The sequence below is a fragment of the Echeneis naucrates genome, chromosome 13 (genome assembly GCF_900963305.1).
Source record: "Echeneis naucrates chromosome 13, fEcheNa1.1, whole genome shotgun sequence".
NCBI classification, from domain to species: Eukaryota; Metazoa; Chordata; class Actinopteri; order Carangiformes; family Echeneidae; genus Echeneis; species Echeneis naucrates.
In genome coordinates, this window is record NC_042523.1 from 13,912,148 (window position 1) to 13,930,711 (window position 18,564).

The 18,564-nt window shown below is 41.8% G+C and overlaps 1 protein-coding gene across 2 annotated transcripts; it reads left to right on the forward strand.

Moving 5' to 3' along the window:
• Positions 1-4,841: 4,841 nt before the first annotated feature.
• oafa (OAF homolog a (Drosophila)) lies at positions 4,842-18,546 on the forward strand. 2 transcript variants are annotated; one of them, XR_003841408.1, is made up of 5 exons: positions 4,842-5,506; positions 15,455-15,589; positions 15,707-15,887; positions 16,751-17,534; positions 17,708-18,546. XR_003841408.1 is itself a non-coding variant. In XM_029517495.1 (4 exons), exons 1-4 carry the CDS (start codon positions 5,291-5,293, stop codon positions 17,023-17,025), a joined length of 807 nt encoding a protein of 268 aa, XP_029373355.1. In that variant the 5' UTR covers positions 4,842-5,290; the 3' UTR covers positions 17,026-18,546. The 2 variants fall into 2 exon arrangements, 1 of the variants encoding a protein (XP_029373355.1); XM_029517495.1 differs by having other exon boundaries at positions 16,751-18,546.
• The last annotated feature ends 18 nt before the right edge of the window (positions 18,547-18,564 follow it).

Consider the following 18,564-nt stretch of genomic DNA (forward strand, 5'->3'; position numbering starts at 1 on the left):
AGAACATATGTATGTAGTAATCACAGTCTTACTCTGAGGAAACTGCGCTTAGTGATTCACCTTTAAGTGACTCTTTAGCAACCTTATTAAAAACACTCCCACCCCCACCACGAATTACCAGTAATTTCTGCTTTAACCCCAGCAGGCCAAGAGTCTGATTAATTCAATACCCACGAGCTCTTCCCTGAATCCAGAACAGATGTTTTTGAGTCATGCGTTTCCTTACAACCAAGACTTATATCAGCACCCTCTGATGAAAGCAGTTTCTAGAGATTCTTGGCCAAACACCATCTACCTTGAGGCTCCGCATTTTACCATTATAATATGTGCACTGGCTGAAACTACAATTTCTATCAAGGCCTCTGGAACACAGATGTATTCCTGTTTGTAAAAAGACTTGGCTGTGTACACACAGGCACTCTGGAATAGACTTCCCCTCTGTAATTACGACGAATACACAGAGTAGATGCAGAGAATATACATAATTTCTAGAAAGGAGATGGGTTGCGCCACCTCAGCTATTAGAGCATAACAGCTCTGACCTGCCGTAATAGGCAAAGATAAATGATACGTTCCTACGACTGTGTTTAAAGTGGGATCGTCTTTCATCTCCTGCTGGGACTCTGCCAGGAAAGATTCTCACTGTGAGGTTTAGAGCTCTGAGCTATGAGCCCAAACATGTTTATTTATTTTTACAATTCAAAAGAGCCCTTTTCCCATTTTCTCTCCCACCCAATCTTTCCCCCTGTTGCTCTCTGTCATTAACTTTATGGGAATTTCCATGGAATTCTTTCAGCGTATAAGTGATTGTGTTTGATGGGGGACCCGTTGTGGGGGGTGTGTTGTGGGGGGATGTAAGGGTTAAGTTATCCCTCCTCTGTTGTTTCACCATGTGTTTCCTTTGAAATGTTGCCCTGCCTCTGAGTAATTCTACATAATGTGAAATAATGAAACAGTATCCAAACATTTGTGTACTCAAGATTATGTAACATTAAATTGCAGAGTGTCTGTACAAATCCTATAGAAAGCCCTTATTTAAGTAAAGATTGCAATCCAAAAATACTTCCTAACAAGTAACAAGGGCATTAACACAAGCTAGGAGGAAAAACCTTTTGAAAAATAAAAAAAAAATAAAAACATTAGTAGCTAACTTTCATTAAAATTTACTTGAGGTATCAGAGGCAATGCAGCAAAAAAGGGGAGTGCTATATTGGTATGTTACATTATAGACATATTATTGCATTACTGATGCAGATACAATATATAATGAGGTAAGTGATCGTGCTGGAGTTCTGCTTTGTCTTTCCTCTTTGATTCAATAGTGTTGAATGAGTTTTCCTGTATATTTGTTAGGGTCAGGGTGAATGATTGATATCAGTATCATTACTCCCAGTCTTGCTGTCAGAACTTTTCCTTCCCCTTCTTCTCTCCTCTTCTTACTTCTCTAAATCTTAATTTAAAACACTAGTTTTTTGGTATGAAGGTTTCTCTCTGCTGGCTTCTTTTCTCACCACCGTCACTCTTCCTCCTCTCTTAACTCTCTTTTCCTCCGTGTGAGCCTGAGCTCCAGGAGGTTTACTGTGGCCCCAAAGCCCCACATGTGTAAGGGGATACCTTCAGTCAGGCTATAGGAGGGAGCTCACTGAGTGACTGGCTGCTTCCCTAACGCACTGTCGGCAAAACACTTCAACCCGGGGAAGAAAAGAAGGGGTGCAAAGATGTGAAAATACCATCAGAGGAGTGGAAAACAGCTTGATTTCAGCTCCTGCAATCCTTATATAAATACTGTTCCCATTCTCAAATACAGCACACACACGTACACACAAGCACACAAACACTTTTGGCATTTGTCTGCAGGAGGGATCAACTACAGAGAGCTTGGATCTCCCTCACTGGCTGTCCTCGTTTTGTGCTGTAGAGATGAAAGATCATCAGCCTGTTGGTTTTGGAGGTTTTCTAATTATGTCTGAATACTTTGCTCAAGAAAACCATTATGGAGGAAAGTATTATGGCCTCTCGGGCTACTCTCTGGGTATTAAGGGTATTACTGTGTGGCTGCATGTGATGGTGATCAAACCACACTTGTCTTTCCTTTTTTTTTGGAGTTTTCGATCCCCACTATAAATCCAAAGTGTTCCACTTGGTGAAAATGTTTTTGATTCATGAAACTTTGTTTATTTAAAATATGACAAATCTGAAGAGATGCAGGAGAGTTGGCCAACTCTTTTGTTGAATTCAATGGCAAAAATTGCTGTTTTGATGGAAAGCTCTATCCGGGTGGCACAAATCCCCCTGTCGAACGGTAACTTTGTGCAAGTCCGCACATATGCACACACATAAACACACACACACGACTGGAATGCAGTATTCGCACCCTGGCTGCAGTTAAAGCTGAATACCTCGCAAATGAGCACAATTGTCCCTCATCAAAGGGTTGAAATTGTTTTCATTTCTACCAATAAAAAGTGTAAGTGGGTGTTTGTGAACTTACAGCACTATAAGGTTCTTTCTCAACCATGTTACCGACGTGAGATCTTTAAAAATTTCCTTAAGTATAACCATAATCGTTAGATTTAAGGCATAACTGTTTGCTGACATGTCAAGATGCAAAAGATATGCATATGAAGACCAAAAATATCATTACTTAAGAGTCAGCACAGCTCTTTTCATTTGCTTTCTCTTTTTACTTCTTCATTACTGCAGATACAGTGAGAAGCCTGAAGAGGGAGGATTACATGTGTCTAGATGAGGAGACTCTCACCGTTATGTGGCGCAGACACATAGCGAGTCTACAGGAGATGGACCCGACAGGACTAAGGTGTCTATTTCTCAGGTTTTTGCCTTTAGGAATGCAAACACCTCCTCTGGTCAGCTGGAACAGTCCAGATAATATTTGAATAAAATTGGAGACATGAGATAAAAGCAGTACATCAGGAAGTGAAAAGAAGGAAATGAAAGGAATATGATGAAACCTAAATTCTTATTTATATAATTAAAATACCACTTGATGATGTGTTTAAGTGTAGCTCAGATTTCATGAAGCTGCAATCCTCAGAATGTTTGTATGACTTTTAATTTTGCTTTTGCCAGTTTTCCCCCAGCAAACCACTGAGATAACTGATACTGATATGGTTGACAGTACACTTCTCATTTTGGCAATAATAACTGCAGGACAACGCAATTGGTAGTTAATCATGAACACCCAGCGTGCTCTCCAGCTCTGCATTGTTGGTTTGAACTACCTGACTGCTGGCAAACAGACTCATAGAGCTACTGCACTTTGGACTTCAGTGTGCCTGTTGATGCAGCATGACAATTCACTGCTGGCTCATAAACTGCTGTTCTGATTACAGAAATGAGAGGTGGAGTTAGACTCGGTTGTTTTCTGAAAGTGCACTGGGTAATAAACTGTTGACTTCAGAAGGTTTAGGATACAATCAGATGGTGACAGGCATCACATGGCCTATTCTCTTCTTCCAAGATCGGCCTGCTGTTTAAAAGGCTCTGAAGAAGATGTACCCAAAGAAAACTCAAGGACTAAGCTCCATCACAAAGAGGTGTGTTTGCCTGACCTCCAGTCTCCCAGTCTATCAGGGCCCAGGGCCCAGTGCAGTTTGCTGGGACTAGCTAACAGTGTTTGCTCTGCTTTATGGCCTCTCTGTTTGTTTTCCCCTTCACTGAAGCGAGCACCTCTCGGTCTCAGCAGCGCTCGAGTGCTGCCACATTCGGGGTCACCAGCCTGGGGCTTGGCCCACCCAGAATCCAGCGCATCAGGCAAACAAGATAATGCAACTGCTCAGGTGGTTTAGTGCAACAGAGCTGTCACCCTCGCTTCTGCAACACACACACACAAGGAAATGATCTACTGTTTAATGTGGCTCTGACAGCTTCTTTCAGATAGGCAGCTCTTCTCTGTTTGGCAGCTCTCACCTCAGGCTCGTCAAGCTTTCCCTTGAGGACATCATTAAATCAAATAACATATGTCGGGAGAATAAAGCAATGGCTGTGTGTTTTCCCTCAGCTGGAGCCAGTGAATCAAACATATATCGTCTTTAAAGGTAGCAATTATTTGATAGATATATGTCAGAGGGGGTGTCTGAGGTGAATTCATAAGCCGTGCTAGAAAGATTAAGAAAACATTTGATAAAATTCTGATTAAAAAGGGCACTTTCTCCAAAAACAGTTTGTTATAGAAGTTACACAAAGATTACAATAACGCACAATAGCTTTCCTGTCCTCACCAGGCTGCAGATTATGTAGCTTCACAGCATTTCACACTGAACATGCCACAGTAATATTCAGTAAGAAAACGAAATGGTAGGAGTTAATCAGGAGTTTTCATAAGATGGCTCACAGTCAAATAACACAACATTTAATGAACAACTTTATTCATCTCATCCTCTGTGAATCATTACGGATGTAAACAGAAATATCTATTAGATATAAGCTATAGTAAAATCAGTGTGGAGTTGTTTTGGGGTTGAATCTTTTTTTTTTTTTGTGGTGGTGGAGGGAGGGAGGGAGTCACTGCTTGTTTGCTTTTTGATCACCACCAACTGCAGCTTATAGTTTGCCCATGTCTTTTATTTATCCTTTACATGGCGAGAACAACATCCACAGAGCTATAATTTACAAATCCTCACAACACGTCGGTTATAATTGCTGGGGGTATTATCATCATTGAGCCTAGTCTCTGGAGTGCAGGAGGGGATCACATGAGGCCTTTAGGGGGATGGGCAGTGTTTCCAGAGGGTGGTATGGCTTTAAGAGTTTACTACCACCACACACACACACACACAGAGAGAGAGAGAGAGAGAGAGAGAGAGAGAGAGAGACAGCAGAAAGTTTGGAGGCCTGGCGAGTGTACAGATACCGACGGATAGGAAGTGACGGGACTGCATGGGAGGAAAAAAGAGACGGGAATATCAACAGAAAGCAGAAGGGGGACCAATGTGCGTTGAGCGGCCGGACTGAGGGGGAAACTGAATTGCGTATGATCTTATCACCGGAGAGAGAGAGAGACTTTGAGTGGAGCGGAACCGGACTCCCAGGAGTGACAAAACTGAGATTTCTTTAGTTGGAGGATTGTCGTCTTATTGTGGAAAGTGCTTGGACACAAAGAGGAGGGGGGTCCATATGAGACTGCGACATGTAAACCACAATCCCGCTTTTAGTATGAAGGAAAAGACTTTACGACACGTCCAAGGAACCAGTTGAGGGATATGAACGCAGACTTCGCCGTTTCACCTCCATTTTTTCCTCTGTCCGGTTCACTTCTGCGTCTTTGGGGATGTTTGCCAGTTGCATCCGGACGCTGACCCCTCTCTGCGCCCTGGTGCTGGTCGTGGCTGTGGGACTGGGCTCGGAGCTGCGGGTCCGGGTCCGGCTGTCGGACGGACTGGTCACCGATGAGGTTTTGGAGGCGGACAGTGAAAGAGACTCGATATCGCTCGAATTCAAGCAGGGAGATGGGACGCTCATCACTTTTGTGGCGGATTTCAAACAGGTGAGAGCTGACCCGGTTCACTGTGACACCCCGGGGCCGGGACGTTTGGAGGGTGCTGTTTGATGGTCCCAAACAGTCTCCAAAACTGTAGATTTTGTCTGAACTACAACTTGTTGCAACCCAGTCCACTAAATGGTCTCCAAATCAAGCACCGGGGTCTTTCAGGGGTCTTTGAATTCCCCAGAAGGTCCCAAGACTTTCTAAAGCCTTCATACTGGCAATATAGCTGCAGGCCTGGCTGTCCGAAGTTAATCTTGTAAGAGGAGTCAGTTTTAGTCATGACTGAGATTAGATTAGATTAGATTAGATAAGGAATCCATAATTACATTTCCTTGTTTTACTTCGGGAGTCCTTGGAGGCGTCTCAGGGCCCACTGATAAACCCAGATCGTCGTTTTCACCTGACTGGTGCCTCTCAGGGTAAAATCTGACCGAAGTAGTGGTCCCATTCTCGATTCATCCTTTGCCATTGCAACAGCAGTCTAACAGAGGTCGAGACAGCTGCTGCTCCGAAGATGTGGATGCCCAAAGACCCCAGTGGCCTTCAAGCCCTTTCAGCTCAAAGGTCCAGTCCAAAGCTGATCATCAGCAGCCATATTTAGCATTCTTCTAAAAGTAGACAAGCTGATCATGTATCCCTCGAGTGACCAACACTGCGTGTGCAATTTTTGGAAAGTTGAGATGCTTTTGCTCTTAACAATTGCTACTCAGAGACACATAAATGTCAGCCTTGGAAGGGAAACTACAACTGCTGAATGTAAGGGAGGGAAGTGGACTCGCAGAGAGCAAAGGCATGTGTCTGTGATGGTTGCTGTCACACAGAAGCTGACAAGCTGGCAAGATTTGAAGGGGGAGATTTACCAGGATTAAGTGGGCATGTCTGACCTTTTTGATCTGCACATCTGCTTCACTAACCAAAACAGCTAATTTAGAGTTGAAAGAGAAGAGGCAGTCACCCCAAGTCATTGGTGGCACGCCATCAGAAAGAGACGTACACTGATCTGTGAGCTGTGCTTTGGCCGTGCAGACCCCCTCTGTTACTACGTCCCTGCACACATCCACACGTGCGCACATACACATACACATATGGTTTTATTTACTTGAATAAAACCAACAGAACCTCTTAGATCATTTTACTTTTCCGCTGCTTGATTTATCTGTTCCATTTGTAGGTCACCCCCCCCCCCCAAGCCCACTTTCGGTGTCTTTCTCTCTGCCCCCCCCTCCGTCTTCACCACTTCTTGCTCTTTTCTCAGTTCTCTTGCATGTGGTTTTCTTCAACCCTTGTGCAGTATCTCCAAGATTTATGGAAAGTTGGATGAGCTGTCTTTTCCAGCTGCCATGAATATACAGTCCAGATGAATGCATGTAGGAAGAAGAACGTTTTAACAGGGCTGTAAAACCCCAGAGACTTCTAACGAACTTCACAGTTACGGTTGATGAAGGTACTGTACTGGTACAAACCCACTTTGGAAGTTGTGTTAGTGATACTTATCATTGAGTGCATGGAATAAGGTTTTTTTTTTTTTTTTTTTTTTTTTTTCCAATTTACATTTTTTTTGTGTGAAGTTAATTCCTACACAGCCAGCTTCTTGCTGTTTGCTGTTTTATGGATACGTGGCAAGGATGCGATGGCAAATGTTATAGCCATTAGACACTGGTTGAGTGGGCTGCTGGATGTGAGAAGTTTAGTCAACCTTATTCAAGCAATGAATCACTGTGAGAATCAGCCGTGCTGTGATTTCAGGAGGGTTTTGTTTGCTGTGAAGGCATGTAGACATGTGGAAAAGATGATGCGGTTGAGCTTGCTCATGTCACCTCTGTGTCTTGTGTACTGATCCAAACATGGTTAGGACAAAAGCTTTCAGTATAGTAGATGGCCTTTATGTTAATCACATTTCATTCCAACGTGGAATTGCAGTGAAATATTTACAACCGAATCTACTTGCAATTATGTCAGATCAGTGGCAGTTCTGTCATAATGTGACCACATGCTTCATGTCAGGGAACAATTTTGCAACACACAACAAATCCGAGCACAGATGTGCTGATTTGGCTGCGAGTTGACAGTTCTTTTCCAGTCATTAGTTGCCAATTCAATGCAGATCTGCTTTTTTTTTTCTTTTTTTCTTCAGGAACCAATGCAACAATTTATTGTTGAGCACAGTCTAAGACCTTGAGCTGAACATAAACCACATCTTTGAGATGAATCCAAGTGAAATGTCTCACATATCTTCGAGGCTGTTTTGGCTCTTTGCAAGCAAAGAAACTTTGTCAGAAAGCTAATCAGTTTGTGTCTGTGTGTCTTACTTTCATGTCCAAGTGGAGCATTTCATCAGTGCAGGAATGTGGGTGACTTCATGGGCCTCTCGGCTGAGTTAGCAGTTGAAGGTTTCATTTCTGGGATCCAACGGTGCACATCCATCTACATCTATAGTTACATGCACAGTGGCTCTGTAATAAAACCAAGCCACTGTGAATAAAATAATAAAAAGCACAGTTTAAACAATTTTGACCAAGTTTGGATTGATTTAACATTTGACAGTAGTGCAAAATAACGTGAAAATAGTCTATTAATGTTTGAAAATATTTTTTTCTAAAGAATGCATGAACCAAAAAGCATCTTAAACGTAATCTTCTTTGAAGAGGTTTTTTTTTTTGTGCTGGAAAATTGTAAATGTATCTATGACAGTGTAAACATGACCCCCTTCTGTACATATGTGTGAATGGAGCAACAGATGTTGGGAAGACACTTGACACTCACACTGTCTCACACAGTCATGTCAAATTGGCTTGTAATTCTGTAAACTGTAACACCATAGTGTAAAGGAGAATGTCAGCTTATTTATTTATTTATTGTCACTTTTATTCAGCCTTATAAGAAGGATTGTGTTTCGGCTAGGGGCTGTATTGCCCTCAGGTTTGTTTACTAACTTATTTTCTGATTGTCTTCTAAGTACAGAGGCATTATAACAATAAGCTTTCTTATAAGAAAGAATTAGAGGTTCTTCACACACCCTCATGTTCATTCATTGATTCATCTTCTACCGCTTATCCATTTCTGGGCCACGGGGGCTGCTGGAGCCAATCCCAGCTCACTCTGGGCAAGGGCGGGGTCACCCTGGACAGGTCACCAGTCCATCACAGGGCCAACACACAGAGACAGACAGAGACCAACAACCACTCACACTCAGACCTACAGACAATTTAGAGTCACCAGTTAACCCAAACATGATGTCTTTGGACGGAGGGAGGAAACCGGAGTACCCGGAGGGAACTCACGAAGACACTGGGAGAACATGCGAACTGCACACAATGACATGTGCTATGTCAAAAACAAAAAAAGAAGGATGGGGGAGGGGAAGCAGGTTGGTTAGCATGGCTCTTGCCCTACCCAATAGGATTCACAGTATCTGTGACCCACTTTGGCAGGTGAACCATTTCCATTCACAGCCCTCACAAACATCGCTCATTAAAATAATTGAAACTGGATTGGACCATCGCCTTTATTTTCATTCAGGCAAAGTCTCCCCTGTGGGAGACTTGTTGAAAATTCATGTTTGTTTTTTTTTTTTTGTTGTTGGAAATGCCATTGTTTGCCAAATCAAGTAACCGCCAGTTTGCTATTATTTCCCTGTGCCATCACATTTGATGTCTTTTTTTTTTTGCCACACCTTGTCTGTCACTCAACCCTGAAACCATCCCAATCTGTCACTTGCACAAACTTGTCAAGTGTTTTCACAGGTAAATGTCACCAGTGAATGTTGATTCAGCCACTGCTCAGGGGCACATGAGTCTTAATTCTCTATTGTTGGGAAAGCTCAGTGAGTTATCCGCATGTCACCAGGAGTCAGAAATCACTTTTCCCAGAGTCACTGGAAATGAAGCAACTCAAATGGAGTTCAGGTCCTCTTTGTTAACCATACCAGAACTTTTGATATTGCAGCTGTTGTTTGCGTTGATCAGTACCTCAGAAGACCTCTCCTCCTACTCAGGTTCCTTTCACGTACTTTGCCTATTTTCCGTGTGGGAGAGAAAGCTCCAGCGATAAGTCGTCGTATAGTAATACACTTCAGAGGAGCTGCGCTGTTCTAGAAAGTTTTAATTTGAATAGATTATTTTTCGTCACCTGAAACGACCTCAGGGTCGTCCTGTTGTAAATTGTCACATAGTATCTTTCAGTGCTATGTGTGCAGGCAGCGGACCTCTTCAAAGATGAACATGCTTAAGTCTTTCTCCCTGCCACCCTTTGTTACATGCTGACTCTGACTTTCAAAAAGCCTTTCTGTGGCCTTGCTGTGGCCCTTCAAGGCCCCACATGGGCCCTGTATGGCCTCTCAAGGCCCCTCTGACCTGTTGATGTCTTTATCCTTCACCCCCCTCCCACCAGCAGACCAGATGTTCATCTGTAATGCTGCTGATAAAGAAAAAGCTTTCCATTCTGATAGCTGCCCAGAGAGAGGCGGTTATCGTCCACCCTTGTCATATTTTTTTCTCAATGATTGGTGACAGGGTGTTGCAGTAACAGCAAGATGAGGAGACAGTAGTTTTGGCTTGTAATGTGCAGTTATCGTTTATAAAGGCCTCAGAAGTTTTGACATCACTGTCTCGAACAGAGGAGCAAATGAAGAGATTACTCTGCCAAAGCTTCCATTAGGTTCTTCACGCACTGTCCTGAAATGTCCTTTTGCCTCATTCATGGCCGGGGCTGTTTGACCTGCTCAGCCTGGTTACTTTCAATATAATGTATTGTGTGTCATTTCACTATGCAGCCCTTGAGACAGTTATGTCAGTTCTGTTGCCAAAGTTAAAAGGGTAGACACCTGGGAGGATATTACACCATCCTGTTCATTGTCATATATAACGTGACTTTTTCAGTTTTAAAACAAAGTTACTGGAGTAAAGGTTCTAAAAGTGAACCAAGACATTTAAGAATGGGCTGAACGAAACTGATTGAAATGAATTTAACGTGGAAAAAAAAAAAAAAAAAGAATATATTACAGGTAGTTTAAGTTTGAATTGAGGCTATATTTTCAAGCCTTGAAAAAGACAGTTATTTTTGGATACCTCTTGTGTTTGTGTGCCCTTCAAAAGAATATGAAAGCAGAGGGACCTTGGTCAGAGGCTAAATGGGACTGAAGCTGTTTCTATTGTTTATTCTTTATCAATCTGCCTCATTTCCTTTCCTGTTAGCACCCACTGTTTGGCTCTTTCTCGTTTCCTGAATGCAAAGTCTCTATAAACAATTTGGGTGTCTGGATAATTGTATCCAGATTCTGTGTGAGCAACTAGTCCCCCCCATTGTGGCTTGCACATATTTTGCACAGGTTTGAAGCCTTTCAAATATAAATCATGGGCTGTCAACAGTTTGTACCGCTGTATTTCTGACTTCATGTCCAAGCTAAATGTTTCAACTTTAGCAGTAGGTAAAGTGAATTGCCTTCCATTGTATTCAAGAAAAAGGCCAAAGGGAACATCTTTTTTTTTTCTGCGGCTTCCAGTGTTTTTATTGTCCATTCACTGCCACTGTTTACTAATTGGTCTTCTCTTTGGACAGCCAGGTGTGACCAGCTCTAAATGTGACTCCACATTCCTGCTTTTGCAACCTCTGTAATTAGCTTCAACTCAAGCATTTCTTAACACAGCAACTTTTCTCCTGCTCCCTTTGTCTGTGTGAGTCTGTCTCCCCCTTTCTCCCTCATGATCTTTAATCCCTCCCTACACCTGTGTGTTTTAACAGGGCTTTACTCGTGCATCAATGCAAATATCCTGCCCATCACCAAACATGCTAAATCCATATATTCTGTTAAACAATTCTAAAACCGTTGAGGCAACGTGAACATATTAAAAGTAAATATAGTGTTTCGTCAATGCAAATAAGAACCAAATAGCTCAACTGCAATGCTGTACACTGTTTATTTGATTTATTATACTATGTGGGTTCAATAATCATTGACTAGAAAAAGGCCTTTAAAAAAAAAAAACTAAAAAGCATAGTTGTGCTTTGCTATTATGACTCGAATACCCACAAAAGCCCATAGTGATCCCTAATGACCCATCAACGTGGCTCATCCCCAGCGCCGCACACACAGCCAGGCATCAGGCTTATCAACAGACAGGGTCTTAGAGAGGATTGGAAAACAGGAAGAACCCACTGCACAGAGGACAGCTACTGGCACATTGTGTGTGGGTGTGTGCATGTGTGCATGTGTTTGTACATGCATTTTTATTGGTTTGTCCATTCATGCATGCGACTTTCACAGTATTTCACAACAGCATTCACAGTGCTCCAAGCTTTAGAGGCTTCATAGAAAATACAGAAAATAAAGTTTTTCTTCACAAAGCTCCAGTTTTCATAGCCAGTAAACCAGGTACATACTCTGTGAAGTGTGTGCAGTGATGGAGAATGTTCACTGTAAATGGCACCTTTTGAGTATCTGAATGGGCTTTTGTGTGCCGCTTAAGTAATCTGGCCTACCAAAGGTAGCCCACCGCCACAGGCCCCCACCACTCTCCTGTTTAACAGGTCTTAGTATGACCCAGTAGTCAAGCTGCATGAATACGGACATGTGTTTGGCTGTTGGCCAGTTGTAGTTTGTCTGCAAATGGACCAAATCCTGGGTGTCAGGGAGTATTGCTTAGGAATCTGTGCTTGTGTCGATTATTTATAGCCTTCCTGACATTTACACTGCACTGCTTGGGAAAAACTCAAGGCTACACTATCCTTTGATTATATTACTGCCCATCTTTTTCAAGACGGGGAAAACGTCACTCTTTTAATTCTTAATGCCCATACCTGGTGATTTTCTCTAAATGTTGGTCTGCAAACCTTTAATTTATGTAGGTCTGTGGAAATACACTTTTAGGGGTGACTCATTTTCCTGATATAGGCTTCACTTCTTTAAAGAGTAGTTTAGAAGTCCAATCGTCTCATTCGCCTTCTTTTTTCAAGCTCCAGCATGTCTTTAAGACTGAGATGTCCTAAAGTTGAATTGAAAGTTTTTCTCTCAGCAGCATTATCTTTGTCTGTAGGTTTATTTGAGCAGTATTTGACTTTATCTATACTCACAAGTTGTGCAACAACTGTGCCAATGCTAACTCACAAGTTTGACAACGACTCCTTTTTATGTTTGTTCTATCTTCCCACATCAACAATTGGGATATTCATCTGACTTTAAAAAAGAGTTAGCTGTTTTTTGATTAGTCAGTTCACTACCCACCCTATCCAATAACAGGGCAAATGCGCCTTGAATTTTGCCACTGCACATTTTACTATTTTGGATAGTGTGAGGGTGTCAACACAAACAAGTCTGTGTGTGCGTGTGCGTGTGTGTGTGTGCGCGTGTGTGTGTGCGTGTGTGTGTGTGTGTGTGTGTGTGTGTGTGTACGTGCGTGCGTGTGAGTGAGGTGTGTGTTTGTGGAGGTTTTCAGGCAGGCACGAGTGAGTTAAGTCTTGTTCAAACAAACAGTTGAATCCAACAACTTCTGTCTGGATGGTGATGTGGAGATGATGTCATTGTTATTACTTTATTTGTTTTTTGGAGCCATGCTGATTATTATCTCAGCTGCAGCTAGAATGTGGGTATTTTAACACTGATTTGTGATTCTTATTTAAAGGTCACAAAGAAACCTTTCTTTCTCACATCAGGCAGTTTGAGACTCAAAAGCTGTAGACAGAAATATAGCATCTGCATCATATATTTTATTCAGTTCTACATGTGTAAATAAATTAATAGTTAGCTCGATTAAGAGGTTGATAATTCCTTTATGTCATCACACCCCATTTTAAGTTATTGCCAGTTTGACTTAGTAAGAAGACTAGAAAAGTAGGAGCCAACAACTACAAAAGTACCTACCCAAAACTTGCAAATCCCCTCAATCAACATAAAATATCAAATTTTCCTCACAAAAATAGACCTGGAAAAAAATGAAAGCTGTATCTTTTTTCCTCATTATGCCATAAGTATTTACTGTTGAGAGCAGTTGCGTCACTGCACCTACTCAATAAAGAAGCACAAGCCTCCATCAAACCACAAATTGCAACTTTACACTGTTTCTTGTGTGGATCAAACAAATGGCACGTATAATGTTTCAATTAGTGTAATTGAGAGGTGGAAATGGGTGGATTTTGTTGCCACTGGATAGAGCCATACTAGCTGGTTCTTTTTTTTCTACTCTTGACAATAAGTTGAGCTGAGCTAATTGACTGCCGTCTGCGGCTTCATATTTTTGGGTACAAACACGACAGTGGTGTGGAATTTTTCCTCATCAAACTTAATGCATCTGAAAATGTCGGGCACCATGAGCAGAGGTGCCCTACCGATACCCTTTTGACACAAATCCAAATACAGGGCAGTAGACAAGTAGATAATCATTCTGGACATATAATGACAAGAGGAGGAGGAGATTTCAGAGTCCATAGTTCAGCATTAACTAAGCTCCAAAGGCACAGAGTTGGTATTACTATACCCTGCTTCTCTGTAATTACAGAGGGCCCTGGGGCAAATCCATGTGGCTGACACAAACGCCTTCCCCGTCTTCTCTCTTACTGCCTACTCACACATACACAAACAGTGTCCTACTGTCGAGCCATGTGTATCCAATATGGGAGGCTTTTGAGTTGTGGCCTCTGCATCTCCTACACTTGAGGGGAAATGGCCCTCTTGCCTGCCTCTCCATCTGCATGGTACTCTGTCTGCTCTACATCTCTCTTTGTTCGCTATGATATATTCATGCCTCTTGAAGTCTGCACATTCCCTTTAATCATTCTGACTTTTTGACTTGTTGGGAAAAAAATAGAAAGAAAAGACTGCATTATAATCACAATATGGGGACATTTGAAATGTTTTGACTTTCTGTGTTTCAACTCTCCACCACATATTGAGCAGCTCAGAAAGACATGGGAGGTGAAATCTGAGGTTAATATCACAAAAAGCCCATGAGTCAATATTTGCCCAGTAATTTGCTTCCAAAGGTTGAACAGTGTCGCATGATTGTCTTGTGTAACACCAATGCTTGTATTGTATGACTGCCAGAAATCCTTTTCAAAGACCAAAGTGGTTCTTATGAAACTAGTGATCATGCTGAGAGGTCTAAAAACTACAGAGCTAAAATGCTGCCTGTGTGTATACTTTTGCATACAGGAAGTCGGAACAAAGAGCTTAAGGAGCATTCAGTGGGGTTATCAGAGAACTGTTTATCTGTCCCAGAGTTCCTCCTCCTCAGGGGTGAAAGCCTTCAAACTGCTTGTCCTCTTCAGCATATTTGCTTCGGAGGGGTGTGTGAAAAGCGGAGGAGGGGTGTTTGGGGACTGTGTGTCTGTCTTGAAGCTGAAGCCAAGGAGGGGGGAGGGTGTCTGATGAATAGAGAGACAGGTCTGCTGCTCTGCTCTCCCCACTACTGGAGCTTCCCATCATGCCTTGCCTGCCCTCTCACAGAACTCTCTATGGCCTTGGATTTGGTGCCAGATCTCTCAGACACTTGCCAATAGCAACATGTTTTTCTTTTGCTTTGTAAATTCTCAACTATCACCATTTTCCTATTTCTACATTTCCACATTAAACAATAAAACATAGTGGTAAAATGTTTCAGCATTTGAGAACCTCTGATGAGTTTGTCAACGAAACATCCGAGACTGTCCCCTTAATTTGACAGCAAGTTATCAAAGTATCAAAAAACTGTCAGATGAGCGCTATGGACGCAGAGAACATAAACCCCTCTCTACTTTTTCAACATCTTTGAACTCCACATATTGAATTACTTTGTTATTCTGGACAAGTGCTACATTAAGAACCAAATGGAAAGAATATTTGTTTTACACTGTATGAGCCTACACATATAAACATTAAGTCATTATAGCGTCACCCACAACCTGCACCACATCAGTGTCTTCTGGGAACTGTCTGTTTATCCGGCCAGCCAGTCATTTGTCATCCCTTGTGCTTTGCAGGATATGAAGATATTTCGAGCGCTGATCCTGGGTGAGCTGGAAAGAGGGCAGAACCAGTACCAGGCCCTGTGCTTCATCTCTCGTCTCAACCGCAATGAGATCATCCCCAGTGAGTCTATGGCCCGTCTCAGACAGGTATGACATGGCAGCTTTTTCATTATAAACGTTTTAGCTTCAAAAAATATATTAGTTAATTATATTACTGAGAATATCTTGGAGTTATAAGACTGGGTATTCGTACTGTTTGCTCAGAAAAATCCTCAGGCCATTCGCTTGGCAGAGGAGCGGAGAGGACTAGAGCAACTGTCGATGAGCGTGGCCGTCAATCTAAGTCGGGCCCTGCAACTCAGCTCCCACATCCACAACATGTGCAGTGAAGCCCGAGAGGCCATTTACACCAGGGAGGCAGATGTCAAATACTGGCTGGACAAAGGTCAGTGCTCATCTTACCTTTGGTCATTATTGAAACGAACCTACATTCTATCTGCGTTTTGACAACGAAATCTGTCTATTTTCATGTCTTTCCCCTTTCCCATCCCTTCTGGTTGTGTCCATACTGCTTTACACTGCATACGTTTTAATATCTCTCTTCATAGCACTCTTTATCTTCCCACTGCTCTCGGTCTTCTCTGTTTCTATCATCCAAGCACCTCTTTCCACTCAATTTTAGAGACATGATTCACTGCATTATCTCATGCTTTTCGATGATAAGGCTCATCACTGTTCATGCTATCTATGTTGACTGAGTTCTTCTCCTGTTGCTTCCCATGTACATTTTCGACCTACCCTTAAAAAAATCTAAGTATCTCGTAGTACATTTTTCATGTAAACATTTTGTCAGATACTGTCCTCACATTTCCTAGATAAAAATATATTAAACACTTATTTATTTATTTGTTTTTAAGTGGTTTTTGCAGTGAGATCCAAGAGCTCAATAGCAATGAAGTCCAAATTGTCCAGACTGAGGAGAATCTGTATGACAGCACTATTGTCCCCTGACAGCAGTGTTATACAGGAAACAATGTTGATCGTCATGGTTCACTGAGGACTCTTTTGCATTAAACAAGCTCTGCGCCGTTATCTGCTCTGTCAATCGCAGAAGCATCTCTTTTGCATAACAAAGCTCACATTTTAATGCGCCACCTCGCCTCTTTTTACCCACTTTGTTTGCACTCTCCAGTTCACTATGGCATTTAATTGAGAGAAATCATTCACACCACTGCATGATAGCATGCTTTTGTTTTTAATACCACAAGCTCGAATAACAATGTCCCTCTCCTGTTTTTTTTTTTATAGGAGTAGATGGCTCCATCTTCGAGGTCCTGCCCCAAACAGCAGAGGTGCCTAGTTTTCAGGCCTGCCATTCTACAAAAGACTTGTGGCAGCCCTGTCTCTGCACATACAGCCTGCGCTTGGAGTGGTACCCATGTCTGCTGAAGTACTGCCGCAGCAGGGACACCACAGGCAAAGGCTCTACCTACAAATGTGGTATAAAGAGCTGCAGCAAGGGCTACCATTTCACCTACTACGTTCCCCAAAAGCAGCTCTGTCTATGGGATGAAGAGACTTAGCATTTTTTTCTGGATTGTTAGGAAAACAGAAAAGCATTTTTCTCCAGCCAAGCCCATGCTTCTCGACCCATGCTTTTCAAAGTAAACACAGTAACCACTGGACCTCAGTTTATATGATGACAAATGAAGCTGTTTCAAGTGGCTAATGATGAGATCCAGCTGTTAAAGCTAAAACGAAAACTAATACAGGTTACAAATGAGACCAAAACCTTTAAGAAAGGAGAGCTCCAGCATTTTCCAGGAAAATGACATATCATTGTCACTCATAATGTGACTTGGAACTGTCACTTTTGTGCCTTTTTTGAGCAAAGTGTGGGAGCAGATGATGGAAACAAACAACAATAACCTCTCGAACAAGCTACAGCACACATGGAGCTGGACAGTGCATTTCTGCTCATTTTAATACCTGCAGAGGAACCACAGAGTCCTGCTCTGATCAGAGTAATACAAATGCAATCTCCCATCCTGGTGAAGGAAAATTTGGATGGTGGATTTATCTTTCTTCTAAGGTCTGTGAAATACAGTTTGTTGCCAGCATAATGGTGTAAGCTGTCTGACAAAGAAAATTATTCTCCACTGCTGGCTTTATTTATTTTAGATGCAAAGTGAAATTATGGTGGATTATTTTTGTATGATTTTGTTGAAAAACAACCTCAATTTTCTCTCTTTGTCTGAACCACAGGTCCCCAGTAATGAACAGTAAAAGAAATTTCAGAACATTTTCAACATCTTGGATGGGGTATAGTATTATTAGTCTCATCCATATTTCATCCTTCTTTGTTGCCAAGTTTCCGTGGTTGTGCACAGATACATTATCGTATTTGACTGGACATTTGTAGTTCTGCTACACCCCTTCACTCATATTTTAGTCTGTTTTTTAAGTGTCAAGCAAACCAAAGTAAAAAAAAAAGGTGTAAAGTTTCTCATTTTAAGAAACAAACACTTCAGTCCGTTGTATTACATTTACTACAACTGCAGTTTAGTCTGTTAGTAATCTATACTGCCACCCTCTGGTTATACAGTGTTGTGTTGATTGACTTTTTGTTTCCCCATTTCCAGGATTGTAGTTTTTCACTTTTGTCTGTTGTCTGTTTATGCGAACAGTTAATTGGTAGAAATGTAAACATCTAAAATCCTTCATCATTTTGTACAGGCCAATTTTGAGAAGCACTTCTTGAACGTATGGGACCAAATTATTATTTTTTTCTTTTTCTTTCTGTCTGCTCCTTAGAGCAATAGGTTGAAGTATGATTTTGGTCTGCCTTACCTCCATCTTCATTTCAGACTTTACTGCCATATAAAAAGTTCATTTTGTGCTCTTTGTGATGATATGTTCTTCTAACTAAACAACCAAATGAGAGAAGCATTTCTATTTGTGGCCTTTTCTGGTGATCAAGTGCCTTAACATATCCACTGATATCTTTTCTATGTAATAGTAGATTAGGTTCTTAAACAGTTTCTTTTTCTATGAAAGAGTTGTTTTCATGATTTGTTTCAATAAAGTCTTTCTTTGCACTGCAAATTCAACTATACGTTGTC